At 51.8% G+C, this 16282-nt stretch overlaps 1 protein-coding gene across 3 annotated transcripts in view; it reads left to right on the top strand.

Annotated features, from left to right (window-relative positions):
- Nucleotides 1-16282, top strand: part of egflam (EGF-like, fibronectin type III and laminin G domains) — a 190728-nt gene that overhangs the window by 123301 nt on the left and 51145 nt on the right. For 2 of the 3 annotated variants that reach the window (XM_085968538.1, XM_085968454.1), the window contains exons 1-3: nucleotides 4213-4353; nucleotides 5580-5705; nucleotides 6879-7122. In XM_085968538.1, the coding sequence (XP_085824664.1) occupies nucleotides 6944-7122 (179 nt within the window). In that variant the 5' untranslated portion in view covers nucleotides 4213-4353; nucleotides 5580-5705; nucleotides 6879-6943. Of the gene's footprint in view, nucleotides 1-2449; nucleotides 2595-4164; nucleotides 4354-5579; nucleotides 5706-6878; nucleotides 7123-16282 lie in introns of those variants that run through there. The other variant, XM_085968609.1, reaches the window with a different exon arrangement.

Here is a 16282-nt window from a genome sequence, read left to right as displayed (position 1 = left end):
GGGTTTACACGGTCCCCGGGTTTACACGGCCCCCCCGGGTTTACACGGCCCCCCCGGGTTTACACGGTCCCCGGGTTTACACGGTCCCCCCGGGTTTACACGGTCCCCCCGGGTTTACACGGTCCCCCCCGGGTTTACACAGTCCCCCCGGGTTTACACGGTCCCTGGGTTTACACGGTCCCCGGGTTTACACGGTCCCCCCGGGTTTACACGGTCCCCCCGGGTTTACACGGCCCCCCCGGGTTTACACGGTCCCCCCGGGTTTACACGGTCCCCGGGTTTACACGGCCCCCCCGGGTTTACACGGTACCCCCGGGTTTACACGGTCCCCGGGTTTACACAGTCCCTGGGTTTACACGGTCCCCGGGTTTACACAGTCCCTGGGTTTACACGGCCCCCGGGTTTACACGATCCCCGGGTTTACACGGTCCCCAGGTTTACACGATCCCCGGGTTTACACGGTCCCCGGGTTTACACGATCCCCGGGTTTACACGGCCCCTGTGATTACACGGAGCCGCGGTAATCTGCAGAATAACGGTAAATCGGAAAACTGGAGGATCGGTTCAATCCCCGGTGCTGGTGGAGGTCGGCAGGTTGGCCACAACATTGGGAAAAGCCCCCGGCTCCTTCCCCCAGGACTGGGGGATCTTTAATATCCACCTGTACAGGCAAACCGTGAGTTCAGGATTCTCCGGCAGTGCAGCCCTGCCTCAGCCTTACCTCACACTCCCTCCGCCCATCCTTCGTATTCCCTCCGCCCTCCCTTCGTACTCCCTCCGCCCACTCTCCGCCCACTCTCCGCCCACCATCCGCCCACCCTCCGTACTCCCTCCGCCCACCCTCCGCCCATCCTCCGTACTCCCTCCGCCCATCCTCCGCACTCCCTCCGCGCACCCTCCGTACTCCCTCCGCCCACCCTCCGCCCATCCTCAGTCCTCCCTCCGCCCTCCCTCCGTACTCCCTCCGCCCTCCCTCCATACTCCCTCCGCCCACCCTCCGCCCATCCTCAGTCCTCCCTCCGCCCACCCTCCGTACTCCCTCCGCCCTCCCTCTGCCCTCCCTCCGCCCTCCCTCCACCCTCCCTCCGCCCTCCCTCCGCCCACCCTCCGTACTCCCTCCGCCCACCCTCCGCCCATCCTCCGTACTCCCTCCGCACTCCCTCCGCCCACCCTCCGTACTCCCTCCGCCCACCCTCCACCCATCCTCAGTCCTCCCTCCGCCCTCCCTCCGTACTCCCTCCACCCTCCCTCTGCCCTCCCTCCATACTCCCTCCACCCACCCTCCGCCCACCCTCCGCCCACCCTCCGCCCATCCTCCGCCCTCCCTCCGCCCATCCTCCGCCCTCCCTCCGCCCATCCTCCGCCCACCCTCCGCCCACCCTCCGCCCACCCTCCGCCCACCCTCCGCCCACCCTCCGCCCACCCTCAGTCCTCCCTCAGTCCTCCCTCCGCCCACCCTCCGCCCATCCTCCGCCCTCCCTCCGCCCACCCTCCGCCCACCCTCCACCCACCCTCCGCCTTCCCTCCGCCGTCCCTCCGCCCACCCTCAGTCCTCCCTCCGCCCATCCTCAGTCCTCCCTCTGCCCTCCCTCCGCCCACCCTCCGCCCACCCTCCGCCCACTCTCCGTACTCCCTCCGCCCTCCCTCCGTACTCCCTCAGTCCTCCCTCTGCCCACCCTCAGTCCTCCCTCCCCCCGCCCATCCTCCACACTCCCTCGGTGAATTGCATGTGGACTCATGCGAGGCTCTGGATGGCCTCATGGGGATCGGGCGGGAAGGTGGAGTTGAGGTCGATGATCAGCCATGATCTCATTGAATGGCGGAGCAGTCTTGAGGGGCCGAATGGCCGACTCCTGCTCCTGTTTCTTATGGTCTTATGGCCATCAGTGTCCCGGAGCCGCGCTGTGACACAAGTTAGTGTTTTCAGGAGAGAAAATCGGAAAAAACAACAAAAATAAGGAACGTGCCCTGTGGACAGCAGGAATCATGAGTTGGGCTCCGAGATCGGGCTGCGTTCCTGAATTCTGCCATTCCTGAATCCTTCCCCCACTTTCCGACATTAACACAGTGACTACACAGTGCTGAGGGAGCGCTGCACTGTCGGAGGTGCCGTCTTTCGGATGAGACGTTAAACCGAGACCCCGTCTGCCCTCTCAGGTGGACATAAAAGTTTCCCTGGCACTATTTCGAAGAAGAGCAGGGGAGTTCTCCCCGGTGTCCTGGGGCCAATATTTATCCCTCAATCAACATCACTAAAACAGATTATCTGGTCATTATCACATTGCTGTTTGTGGGAGCTTGCTGTGCACAAATTGGCTGCTGCGTTTCCCACATTACAACAGTGACCACGCTTCACAAAGTGCTTCATTGGCTGTAAAGCACTTTGGGACGTCCTGAGGATGTGAAAGGCGCCATAGAAATGCGAGTTCATTCATATCTTTCACTGCAGATTTAACTGTGGCACCGGAGCTGCGATCCTCATCAGTGAGAGCAGGGTCCAGGCTGGGACCTGGCACACCGCCACCATCTACCGAAACGGCATCAACGGCTGGCTACGGCTTGACAATGACACCCCCATCGCCGGGAAATCCAAGGTAACCTCCCCGGGGGGAGGGGGAGCGGAGCTGGGGAGGAGGAGTGGGAGGGAGGGAGTGGGAGGAGTGAGGGAGGGGAGAGAGCAGAGAGGGGGAGAAGAGTGGGAGGGAGGGAGGGAGGGGAGAAGAGTGGGAGGGAGGGAGGGAGGGGGAGAAGAGTGGGAGGGAGGGAGGGGGAGAAGAGTGGGAGGGAGGGAGGGAGGGGGAGAAGAGGGGGGAGGAGTGAGGGAGGGAGGGGGAGTGGGAGGGGAGAGGGGGGAGAGGGGGAGGAGAAGAGGGAGGGTGAGGAGGGTGAGGAGTGAGGGAGGGGAAGGAGAGGGGGAGGGGGAGGGAGGGGAGAGGTGGAGGGGAGGAGAGGGGGAGGAGAAGAGTGGGAGGGAAGGAGTGAGGGAGGGGAATGAGAGGGAGAGAGGGAGGGAGGGGGTGAGGGGGAGCGGGACAGAGGGAGCGGGTGAAGTGGGGAATAGGATGGATTGAGGGGGAGGGGAGAGGTGGGGGGGAGGAAGGAAATGGGGAGGTGTGGAGAGGGGAGGGGGAAGAGATTGCCTGTTACACAGTAGCGAGCGGGGTGGGTGGGGGGGGGAAGCTGTGAGGAGGACACAAAGTGGCTGCGGAGCGAGATAGACAGGTTGACTGAGTGGGCAAGAACATGGCAAATGGAATATAATGTGGGGAAATGTGAAGTTATCCACTTTGGTGGGAAAAATAGAAAAGCAGAGTATTTTTTAAATGTTGAGAGATTGGGAAATGCTGGTGTTCAGAGGGACCTGGGTGTCCTTGTACACTAATCACTGAAAGTTAACATGCAGGCACAGCAAGCAATTAGGAAAGCAAATGGTATGTTGGCCTTTATCACAAGAGGATTTGAGTATAGAATAAAGACATCTTACTGCAATTATATAGGGCCCTGTTGAGACCACACCTGGAGTATTGTGTACAATTTTGGTCTCCTTACCTAAGGAAGAATATACTTGCCATAGAGGGAGTGCAACGAAGGTTCACCAGACTGGTTCCTGGGGGGGGGGGGATTGTCCTATGAGGAGAGATTGAGTAGACTAGGTCTATATTCTCTAGAGTTAGAAGAATGAGAGGTGATCTCATTGAAACATACAAAATTCTTACAGGGCTTGACAGGGTAGATGCAGGGAGGGTGTTTCCCCTGGCTGGGGAGTCTAGAACCAGGGGTCACAGTCTCAGAATAAGGGGTCGGTCATTTAGGACTGAGATGAGGAGAAATTTCCTCAATCAGAGGGCGGTGAATCTTTGGAATTCTCTACCCCAGAGGGCTGTGGAGGCTCAGTCGTTGAGTATATTCAAGACAGAGATCGATAGATTTTTGAATATTAAGGGAATTAAGGGATATGGGGATAGGGCGAGAAGGTGGAGATGAGGTAGAAGATCAGCCATGATCTTATTGAATGGCGGAGCAGGCTCAAGGGGCCAAATGGCCGACTCCTGCTCCTATTTCTTATGTTCTTATGGGTGGGGTGGTAGCGATTGTTTGATACCCAGTAGTGAGCGGGAGGGGTGATTGACTCTCTATTGACCGGGTCTTCCTGTTCCTCCACAGGGTCGCTACACCAAGATCACGTTCCGCTCTCCCTTGTACCTCGGCGGCGCCCCCAGTGCTACTGGCTGGCCAAGGCAGCGGGGAGCAACCGGGGGTTCCGGGGCTGTGTGCAGTCTCTGGTCATCAATGGCAGGCGGGGTGAACATGAGGCCCTGGCCCCTTGGCGGGCAGTCAGTGGGGCTGACGTAGGTACGTGATTCGAGCCGCCATGGTCGCGCGGAGGGCGTCCCCTTCATCTACCCAGCTCGGCTTCCACTGAGCTGAGTTAACAAGTCTCGCGCACTACCCCTTACACCTAGAAGGTCAAGGGCAGCAGGCGCACGGGAACACCATCACCTCCAAGTCCCACACCATCCCGGCTTAGGAACATAGGAACAGGAGGAGGCCATTCAGCCCCTCGAGTCTGTATCGCCATTCAATTAGATCATGGCTGATCTGTATCTTAACTCCATTTACCCACCTTTGTTCTGTAACCCTTAATACCCTTACCTAATGAAAATCTATCAAATTCAGTTCTGACATTTTGAATTGACCCCCAGCCTTAACAGCTTTTTGGGGGCGAGAGTTCCAGATTTCCACTGCCCCTTGTGTGAAGAAGTGCTTCCTGACATCAACGTGCCTGGCTCTAATTTTAAGTTTATGCCCCCCTTGTCCTGGACTCCCCCCAGCAGAGGAAATAGTTTCTCTCTATCAACTCCTTTAATCATCTTAAACAACTCAATTAGTTCAACCCTTGGACTTGGAAATATATCGGCCGTTCCTTCATCGTCGCTGGGTCAAAATCCTGGAACTCCCTCCCTAACAGCACTGTGGGAGTAGCTTCACCACACGGACTGCAGCGGTTCGAGAAGGCGGATCACCACCACCTTCTCGAGGGCAATTAGGGATGGGCAATAAATGCCGGCCTTGCCAGCGACGCCCACATCCCAGGAACGAATTTTTAAAAAAAACTTTCAGTCGGCTGCCAGACAAGATTGGATCAAATTGCACATTGCAGATAAACTGTTGGGCGTGTCTTGTTCTCCAAGGGAGCCAATCAGAAATCTGGTCCAAACCCACTGGAGCTGCAAATAAACACAGCCACCACACTACATTTTTTTTTGTTCTTTTTCCATCAGTTCCCCACATGAACCATCGCTTCTGGCTTTTCCAGAAGTTTCTCTGCCCCTCCCACTTTATTTGGTCCCCTATCTGGTACCGTCCGGGTCCTCTAACAGTCACGGCCGTCTAACCGTTGCCTCGCAGAGTTGCCCAGTACTTGCCTTCTCTTGTGGTAACTCACCTGAAATGACCGCCTCTCGCTCCTAAGCAGTAACCCTTGCCCTTCTTTTACCTTCTCTCCTCCTCCCCTCTTCACCCACCGCTGCCCCACCCACCCCATCCTCCCCCCCCCCCGAATTGGGATTTGTTTTTAGGGGAGTGCAGCACCGGATTGTGCAACGAGGTCTCCTGTGTCAACGGTGGTACCTGTGTCCCAAACAGAGCCGATTCCTACCTGTGTCTGTGTCCCCTGGGCTTCCGAGGCAAGCACTGTGAGGAAGGTATGTGTTTTCGAGCCGCTAGCTCTCTCTCTCTCTCTCTGTCTCTCTCTCTCTCTCTCTCTCTCTCTCTTGCTCTCTTTTGGAAAGCCAAAGCTAATGCCCATTCTGAGGCTGGTTAGCATTGCTGTGTGAGTGTGTCTGTGTCTGTGTCTGTGTCTGTGTCTGTCTGTGTGTGTGTCTGTGTCTGTGTCTGTGTCTGTGTCTGTGTCTGTGTGTGTCTCTGTGTCTGTGTCTGTGTGTGTGAAAGTTACTATTGAATCTGCTTCCACCATCCTTCCAGGTTATGACAACTTGCTGCTTATAAATTAAAAATCTCATCACCCCTCTGGATCTTTTGCAGATTATCTCATATCTGTGTCCTCATAAGATCGTAAGAAATAGGAGCAGGAGTCGGCCATTCGGCCCCTCGAGCCTGCTCCGCCATTCAATAAGATCATGGCTGATCATCGGCCTCAACTCCACTTTCCTGCCCGATCCCCATATCCCCTGATTCCCTTAATATTCAAAAATCTATCGATCTCTTGCTTGAATATACTCAATGACTGAGCCTCCACAGTCCTCTGGGGTAGAGAATTCCAAAGATTCACCACCCTCTGTGTGAAGAAATTCCTCTTGAGCACATAAAGCTAGGCTGACACTCCCAGTGCAGTGCTGAGGGAGTGCTGCACTGTCGGAGGTGCCGTCTTTCAGATGAGACATTAAACCGAGGCCCCGTCTGCTCTCTCAGGTGGACGTAAAAGATCCCATGGCACTATTTCAAACAAGAGCAGGGGTGTTATCCCCAGTGTCCTGGCCAATATTTATCCCTCAATCAATATAACAAAAACAGATGATCTGGTCATTTTCACATTGCTGCTGTGGGAGCTTGCTGTGCACAAATTGGCTGCTGTGTTTCCCACATTACAACAGTGACTACACTTTAAAAAAGTACTTCATTGGCTGTAAAGCGCTTTGGGACGTCCGGTGGTCGTGAAAGGCGCTATAGAAATGCAAGTCTTTCTTTTTTTTTCTTTCCTCATCTCAGTCCTAAATGGCCGACCCCTCTGGTTACCGACCCTCCTGCCAATGGATTCTTCTGGTTCCCCTCGAAGAACAAAAAGTCAGCTCCACCATCTTGGCCGCTTTTCTAACCCAACCCCTCCCCTTTTTGTTTCCAATGACTTGCCCGTCTAGCTTTCAGGCTGGTGGTCCCGCAGTTCAACGCCTCGCTGCTGTCCTATGCTGGCCTGCCCTGGCCCATGGAGCCCCAGCACTACCTCTCCTTCATGGAGTTCCACATCACCTTCCGGCCCGAGATGGGCGATGGGGTCATCCTCTACAGCTACGACATGTCCAGCAAGGACTTCATCTCCCTCAACCTGGCGGATGGCTACGTGGAGTTCCGCTTCGATTGCGGCTCGGGGACCGCTTCCATCAGGTCAGATTTCAACTTAAAAAAAAGCCCTCAGAGGGCTGAGTCCCCCCCCCACCCCATTGTAAAGGAAAGGGTTAATCAGATGGTTAATGTTAGTGTCAGTCGTGGCTCAGTGGGCAGCACTCTCGCCTCTGAGTCAGAAGGTCGCAGCTTCGAGTCTCCACTCCAGAGGTTTGAGCGGATAATCCAGGCCGACACTCCCAGTGTCAGTGCTGAGGGAGTGCTGCACTGTCAGAGGTGCCGTCTTTCGGACGAGACGTTAAACCGAGGCTCCGTCGCTCTCTCAGGTGGATGTAAAAGATCCCGCGGCCACTATTTTGAAGTAGAGCAAGGGAGTTCTCCCCAGTGTCCTGACCAATATTTATCACTCAACCAACATCCCTAAAAAAACAGATTATCTGGTCATTATCTCATTGCAGTTTGTGGGAGCTTGCTGTGCACAAATTGGTTGCTGCGTTTCCTACATTACAACTGTGACTACACTCCAAAAAAAGTACTTTCATTGGCTGTAAAATGCTTTGGGACGTCCTGTGGATGTGAAAGGCGCTATATAAATGCAAGTCTTTCTTTAAGGCAGATGAGCTCACCTTGTAAGGACAGGGTAAATCAGATTGTCCTGAAGTCTGCTAATGTCACATTGCTAGTTATTTCTCATCGGAACAGGAGGAGGCCATTCAGCCCCTCGAGCTTGTTTCGCCATTCTATTTGGTCATGGCTGACCTGTATCTTAACTCCATTTACCCGCCTTGGTTCTGTAACCCTTAATACCCTTACCTCACGAAAATTATTCAAGCTGAATTTTGAAATTTTCAATTGACCCCCAGCCTCGACAGCTTTTTGCGGGGAGAGTTCCAGATTTCCACGACCCTTTGTGTGAAGAAGTGTTTCCTGACATCACTCAATGGCCTAACTCTAATTTTAAGATTGTGCCCTTTTATACTGTAGTAATATTAGCCTTTAGCTTCTGCCTGTTAAGTGAGGAAGCATAAGGCAATTTACATGCAGCGACCGCTGAACTGTTGAAATAGTGCAAAAGTAGAGAAGTTGTGCTGAACCTTTATAAAACGCTGGTTAGGCCACAACTGGAGTATTGCATATGGTTCCGAGGATGGGGGATCTTAGCAACAAGGACAGGTTGGAGAAGCTGGATTTGTTTTCATTAGAGCAAAGGAGGTGTAGGAATTATTAGCGGGGATGGGGTTATTGTCTCTGGCCAGTCAGAAGCCTCTGAGCTGCTCCAGAGCCCCGTGCGGTTTCGAAGCGCTCCACTATTCCTGGTTCTGACCGCCGGACGTATTCGGTAGCGATGTAGACAGAAACGAGACTCGTGGTTGGGTGCAAAACAGACCAGTATTTATTGAAACAAAAAGAAAACAATTTAAAATAATGAATACAACATACCTGTGCTCGATACAGCACTTTTACTTAACACAGTACACGTAATGTCCACTACAGCACTCTTTGGCTTAGTGCAACACTCTGTTACTTAAATACAGCACTTTTAATACAGTACACTCTTACTTAAATACAGCACTTATAACTAGTGCAGCACTTTACTTCTCACAGTACTTAGTGTCCACTACAGCACTCTTTTGCTTAGTGCAACACTCCTTTACTTAAATACAGCGGGGGAGAAATTCGGTTGGTTGCGCCAGCGATTAGCGCCTAAAGAGCCCGAGAATTGGGGCGTTACCCAATTTTCGGGCGGGCGCAGTGAACCCAGCGCTTCCTGCCATATTGAGTAGCCTTTTAGCGCCGGCGCTAACTCTTTCCGCCCGCTTGCGGGCGCAGCCTGATCATGACGTCATTTCATTGTGCAACGCCTTTTTGGCGCCCCGGACCAGAAATTCAGTGGCGCCCCCCTCCGTTCCGCCTGGCGCTATTAGTGACAGTTGGATGGAATGTTACCAGGTCCTTCTCGGACTCGGGGGGCGCTCTTTAAAGGGGACAGCACTAGTATAAAAGCGGCAGCCATTTGGGCTGCCCATCCTGCTCACTGCTGGAGAGAGTTTCAGACCTTCAGTTGCAGAGAGTTCTTCTCATTGAGCCAGCGGAGCCTTGGGACCTTCAGCCCTGTCCAGAACAGTTTGATCATGAGAGATTACTGCGTCTTACTCGTCTGACATAATAATGGGAGCTGCTTTGGAGGGGAACGTCCTCCTGGCTGAACAACTGGCAAGGGCACAGAGACGGAGGGAGAGAGGGCCGGGATTGGCCAGAAGGAGGAGGGGCAATGGACGTCGCCAAATCCGACCATACGCTGCCAGGGTTTTCAGGCAGCAGGAGGAGCAGTGTCTGCGAAGGCTCAGATTCGGTAAGGATGTTGTGACTGAGCTGTGCCACCTGCTTGCTGAGGATCTGCAGCCATGGCTACAGTGTAGGACCTCTCTGTCGATGGCCGTGAAAGTCACTGTTGCCCTCAACTTTTTCGCCAGCGGCTCGTTTCAGGCAGCAACTGGGGACATATCAAATATTTCACAATTTGCGGTGCATTACTGCATCCGGCAAGTGACAGCTGCCCTCTATAGAAGGAGGCGCGAATTAATCACCTTCCCTGTGACCCTGGAGAAGCAGGGGGAGCATGCGCAGGGCTTTGCAGCTATTGCGGACTTCCCCATGGTGCAGGGGGCCATTGATTGCACACACGTGGCTTTGCAGGCGCCATTACAGAATCCTGAGGAGTTCCGCAACCGCAAGGGATTCCACTCCCTTAATGTGCAGCTGGTCTGTGATCACCGGCAGATGATCATGGCGGTCAACGCACAATTCCCTGGCAGCAGCCACGACGCGTTCATCCTGCATCAGACCTCAGTGGCTGACCTTTTTGAGGCCCCGGCTCACCCACGAGGCTGGCTTCTTGGCGACAAGGGCTATCCTCTCTGCCCATGGCTCATGACCCCGCTCCGTTTGCCCAGCACCCCGGCTGAAGAGCATTACAACAACTATTCTGTCCTTGCAGCGCGTTCCTATGCAGAGCTAGACAGGTAGCTAACAACTTGATATCTTCCCATAAAAATCACAAGGCTTGACTTTTCTTGTAAACTTTACTGAAAGATTCTTATTGTGAAACTGAAATACAATACAGAAATGGAAGCACACATTAGTACACAAGCACATAACTGATATGCATACACAAATTTAGGTAAGCCTGAGCAACACAGTACATTTGGCATGTAACTTACCAAAACACGTGGAAACACAGCTTACTGTGAATGGGCCAGAAATTCCAGAACGGGGCTTGCAGCGCGTGCAAGCCCCGTATTTGCACTTACCCCGCGCTCCTGCCGATCAGCTCCAGGGACGCCTGCACTTGCAGAAACTGAAAGAAGAATCCCGGGCAGCGTATGACGTCACGCCGCCCAGGAGTGCAGCCAGCGCGGAGCCAGGAGCGTGCAGTGTAAGTGAGACACGCCCCTTGAGGTCTCAGTTTCACTGGACACGCCCCCAATGTTTCTGTCAAGCTGCTTTGCTTTTTTACATGCAAAGCAGCAGTTTAAATAGGTTTTTGGAAGTTTTTTGAAGATTTTGGTAACTTTTATAAACTTTTTAAAATGTTTACATTATTTTGAGTAATCTGAAGTAGTTTTAAAGAGAATTAAAGCAATTTAAAGACTTTTAAAAGCCCTAAAAGAATTTTTTTAATTCCATTTATTTATTTAGCAATGTCGTTGTCATACGTGTCTTCACACTGTTCCCTTTGGGGAACTGTATGTAGTGGTGGAAGGATTTATGGCCGTGATTAACGCTCATTCCGTGACCGTAACCATCTTTGAACCAGCCATTAGGGCGGTTAGTCCTATGGCGGGAGGGTTTTACGGGCTCCCACAAGCTATACAAGGAGGGGGGGCCACCCACACCCACGGACGCAAATATCCCACTGGATGTCAACCCAGAATTTAGAGCCGGAGCTCCGACTCCACTTGCCGGGACTGTCTGGAGCGGGGTTCGAAACCCTACCCTGATCTGGCCCAGCGGCGGGGATCCTACTGCTATGACAAAGGCCCAATCCGATTAGCAACGCGAAATGGCAGCATAGGGCTCCAGTCACGGGGAGGGAAAAGGCGCAGGAAACGTATGGGTGTCACCTTTTGTGCGGAGTGGGCCTTTTGCGTAGCAGTAAGCATCCCCGCCGCTGGGCCAGAAGGAGTAGGGTTTTGAACCCCACTCCAGACAGTCCCGGCAAGTGGAGTCGGAGCTCCAACTTTAAATTCTGGGTGGACATCCAGCGGGATACTTGCGTCCGTGGGTGTTGGTGGCCCCCCCCCCTCAGATGGGTTGTGGGAGCCCGTAAAACCCTCCCGCCATAGGACTAACCACCCTAATGGCTGGTTCAAAGATGGTTACGGTCACAGAATGAGCGTTAATCACGGCCATAAATCCTTCCACCACTTCATACAGTTCCCCAAAGGGAACAGTGTGAGGATACGTCCGATGATGACCTCTTGCGCAATGCACCTCCTTGGACCCTCAGTCGCAGATGCGAGGGGGCAAGTCGTGCAATTGTTAAATTTTTTATTTTATTGACATGTAAAATGTTGGCCCAATAATTCCCTTCCAAATGCGCTAGTACGGTCGGGGTAATTACGCATCTGGCCGGATGAAATGCCGGTTTTCAGCATGCACAGTGCATGTGGGGAAAACCGGCATTTCCTGTCCTCTGAACGAAGGGGTTCAGAGGCAGAACGCGTGCGACTGCACAGGCAGCGCGTGCGCAGTATAATTCGCCGCTTTCATTAATGCTTTCAGTGAGGTCCAGTCATTACAACTTACACATGAAAAAAGCATGGGTACAGTTGCTACAGAGGCTGCGGAGGAAGATATTTCTTATCGTGGAGCTTCTGAAAGTATGTATGTCTGTATATATTCCTTTGCGTGTTATGTATATATTCCTTTACTTATGTGTATGAATGTATTATTTAATTGACTTTCAGAGAAAGTAACTTATTGGAAAATCATAATTAAAAACATACATTCATACACATTAGTAAAGGAATATAAAACATACATACATATACGTTAAGGAATATATGTTGACATACATACATAACTCATTCTCACATTCCATTCACACAGCCACAATTGCTCCTTCTACCTACCGTTCTGAAAACCCTTTAAAAAAAAAAAAAAATTTAAACTTTTAAACTTACTTCAAATTTCTTAAAATAACTTCCCTCCCTTTCCCAAACAAAAATATTGCATTTCAAAAGCTCCACGATAAAATATATCTTCCTCCGCAGCCAATGAACAACTTTACACTTGCTTTTTTCAAGTGTCTAAGGACTTAACCTCACGGATTTCATGAATGAAATCCACGAAGTTCACTGCGCAAGCGCTGCCTGTGCAGTCGCACGCGCTCGAGGTCTGGAAATGCCGGCGTTCCCCGCATGCGCTGTTCATGCTGAACGCCAGCATTTCCAACAGCCAGAAGCGTGAGTACCCCGAGCGCACTCACGCTTCTGGCCTGGAATTTCTGGCCCAATATACATTTAGCAAACTGAAAGGCATTCTCTTACATTCACTTTAAATTAGCCCTGTACATAGTGCATCAAAATACAGCTACAAGCTAGATACAGAGAGCGAGCAATTTACGGCTAGTTGTGTAGGTTTGCTTACAGAGAAAGGTTACAAACTAAACATTTTCTGCAAAATATAGTGTACACTAATCACCTATAAGATTCTCAAGTACTTACAGACAAATAGTGTCCAAGGCCGAAGCGTAACAAGAAAATAACTGCAAGACCATGTGTCGAGCTGCAGGTCTTGTGATATATAGCAATTTACTTTACAGCACTTACTTTACTGCACTTTACTGCACTTGCTAGGTACCAAATATCCACTAGGTGGCGGCACACAATGGAAATTGACCCAAATTACTCAAACCCCTGAATTAACTTGAAAATTAACATAAATTCCTAAAGGAAGGCAGCACAACAACAGCCATCAGGCGACCAGGAACATTGTGGAGCACACAATTGGTGTGCTGAAGCAGCGTTTCCGTTGTCTAGACCACTCGGGGGGCGCCCTACAGTACTCGCCGGAGCATGTGGCGCGCATCGTCGTTGTCTGCTGCATGCTCCACAACCTGGCCATTCGACGCACCCAGCCAATGCCAGCCTACCCTCAAGGTCCAGCAGAGCAGGTGGACGAGGAGCAGGAGGAGGAGCAGGAGCATGCGGACGAGGAGGATCAGGGGGAGGAGGAGGAGGACAAAGATGGGAGTGCTCCAGAAACTGGAAGGGCCGTTCGTCAGAGGCTCATAAGGACTCGGTTCTAGGCCCCTCGGATGGAGTCAACAAAGGAGGACAAAGGGATTAATTAAGAGGGGGAAAATAGAATATGAGAGTAAGCTAGCGAGGAACATAAAAACTGACTGTAAAAGCTTTTATAGATATGTGAAGAGAAAAAGATTGGTGAAGTCAAGCATAGGTCCCTTACAGTCAGAATCAGGGGAATTTATAATGGGAAACAAGGAAATGGCAGACCAACTAAATACATATTTTGGTTCTGTCTTCACAAAGGAGGACACAAATAACCTCCCAGAGATGCCGGGGAACATAGGGTCTGATGAAAGGGAGGAACTGAAAGAAATCAGTATTTGTAGGGAAATGGCGTTAGGGAAATTGATGGGACTGAAGGCCGATAAATCCCCAGGGCCTGATGGTCTACATCTCAGGGTACTTAAGGAAGTGGCCCTAGAGATAGTAGATGCATTGCTGGTCATCTTCCAGAACTCGATAGACTCTGGAACAGTACCCATGGATTGGAGGGTAGCTAATGTTACCCCACTATTCAAAAAAGGTGGTAGAGAAAAAGCGGGGAATTATAGACCGGTAAGCCTGACATCGGTAGTGGGGAAAATGCTAGAGTCTATTATAAAAGATGTAATAGCAGAGCACTTGGAAAGCAGTGACAGGATCGGACAAAGTCAACATGGATTTACAAAAGGTAAATCGTGCTTGACTAATCTACTGGAATTTTTTGAGGATGTAACTGGTAGAATAGATAAGGGAGAACCAGTGGATGTGGTGTATTTGGACTTTCAGAAGGCTTTCGATAAGGTCCCACATAAGAGATTAGCGTGCAAAATTAAGGCACATGGGATTGGGGGCAAGGTATTGACTTGGATAGAGAACTGGTTGGCGGACAGAAAGCAAAGAGTTGGAATAAACTGGTCATTTTCCGAGTGGCAGGCAGTGACTAGTGGGGTACCGCAAGGATCGGTCCTAGGACCCCAGCTGTTCACAAAATATATTAATGATCTGGACGAGGGAATTGGATGTAATATCTCCAAATTTGCAGACGACACAAAGCTGGGTGGGAGGGTAAGCTGAGAGGAGGATGTCGAGAAAATCCAGTACGATTTGGACAGGTTGGGTGATTGGGCAGTAACATGGCAAATGCACTATAATGTGGATAAATGTGAGGTTATCCACTTTGGTGGCAAAAACAGGAAGGCAGATTATTATTTGAATGGCTATAGATTGAGAGAAGGGGAAGTGCAAAGAGACCTGGGTGTTCTTGTGCACCAGTCGCTGAAGGTAAGCATGCAGGTGCAGCAGGCGGTTAAGAAGGCAAATGGTATGTTGGCCTTCGTAGCAAGAGGATTCGAGTACAGGAACAAGGATGTCTTGCTACAGTTGTACAGGGCCTTGGTGAGACCGCACCTTGAGTATTGTGTGCAGTTTTGGTCACCTTACCTGAGGAAGGACGTTCTTGCCATGGAGGGAGTGCAGCGAAGATTCACCAGGCTGATACCTGGGATGGCAGGAATGACGTATGAGGAGAGATTGTGTCGATTGGGCTTATACTCACTGGAGTTTAGAAGATTGAGAGGGGATCTCATCGAAACCTATAAAATTCTGTCAGGTCTGGACAGACTAGATGCAGGAAGGATGTTTCTGATGGCGGGGGAGTCCAGAACCAGGGATCATAGTCTAAGGATAAGGGGTAAGCCATTTAGGACTGAAATGAGGAGGAATTTCTTCACCCAGAGAGTGGTGAACCTGTGGAATTCTCTGCCACAGAGGGCGGTGGAGGCCAGTTGATTAAATATATTCAAGAAAGAGTTGGATATATTTCTTGAGGCTAAAGGGATCAAGGGATATGGGGAGAAGGCAGGGACAGGGTACTGAAATTAGATGATCAGCCATGATCTCATTGAATGGCGGAGCAGGCTCGAAGGGCCGAATGGCCTACTCCTGCTCCTATCTTCTATGTTTCTATGTTTCTATGAATGCTGGCTGTGATTGGAACAGCGCCCTTCGGTTCGCAGTAAGCCTATGAAGGCCACCATGATTGTAAATAGTCTACAGCTCCATTGTAAATAAAACATTTTCTTTATTTTCAAGAAAGCGCTTCCTTCCAGCATGACAACGTTATGGTAACAGAAAGCATAACTAACAAACTAACAGATAACTGTCTGGCAAACTGGCGAGACTAACCAAAACATAACAAACAAACACAGCAGGTGTGGACAGCCTTGAATTCGAAAAAAGAGACGTCTTAGCACCTCCCTCTACTGTTGACCCCTTGATGGAGACCGACTTCTCTTACGAGGTCGGCCCCTTCCCTCCCTGCAGCTCCTCCATAATTGGACCCCAGTGGCTGCGTCAAGGCTGGGGGACGCCTGCTGAGTGTCTGGAAGCGCTGAAGCCCCTGAGGGACGGCCTGGACGACCTCTGGGCTTGGAGGGCCCGCAAGCTGGCTGCTCCAACTGGGCATGGCTGGAAGCAGTCTGCCGTGCAGGTGGTGGCAGCTGCACTGCTGACGTTCCAGCGGTGGCATCAGGAATGCTCACATGCCGAGAGAGGACACCTGCACCGTGGTCGGCCAACACACTGGCACTCTGACGGGGCCGCACCGGATCATCCGCCACAATCGACTGCTCCACAGATTCATGGCCTGCTGTGGTGCTGCAAGGGCCTGGGGTGATCCTGCCTGATGCAGCTAGGGTGGCAGCAGTGAGTGTTCGCGTTGCCTCAATTTGCGTGTGGACGAGGCCAGCAAGTGACTGCGTGGCAGCAGTGAGGACCTGCGTGGCAGGTGCCAGTGATTGGGAAAAGCCATGGACAGTCCTTTCGACTGCTTCGGACATGGCCGGAACAGTCCTTTCCACTGCCTCGGACAAGCCCTGGACAGACCTTTCCATTGCTGCCCCGAAGCC

The sequence above is a fragment of the Somniosus microcephalus genome, chromosome 1, assembly GCF_052327205.1.
Source record: "Somniosus microcephalus isolate GS21.2 chromosome 1, FLI_Smic_1.0, whole genome shotgun sequence".
Lineage (NCBI taxonomy): Eukaryota > Metazoa > Chordata > Chondrichthyes > Squaliformes > Somniosidae > Somniosus > Somniosus microcephalus.
This window is presented reverse-complemented; position numbering and strand designations above follow the sequence as displayed.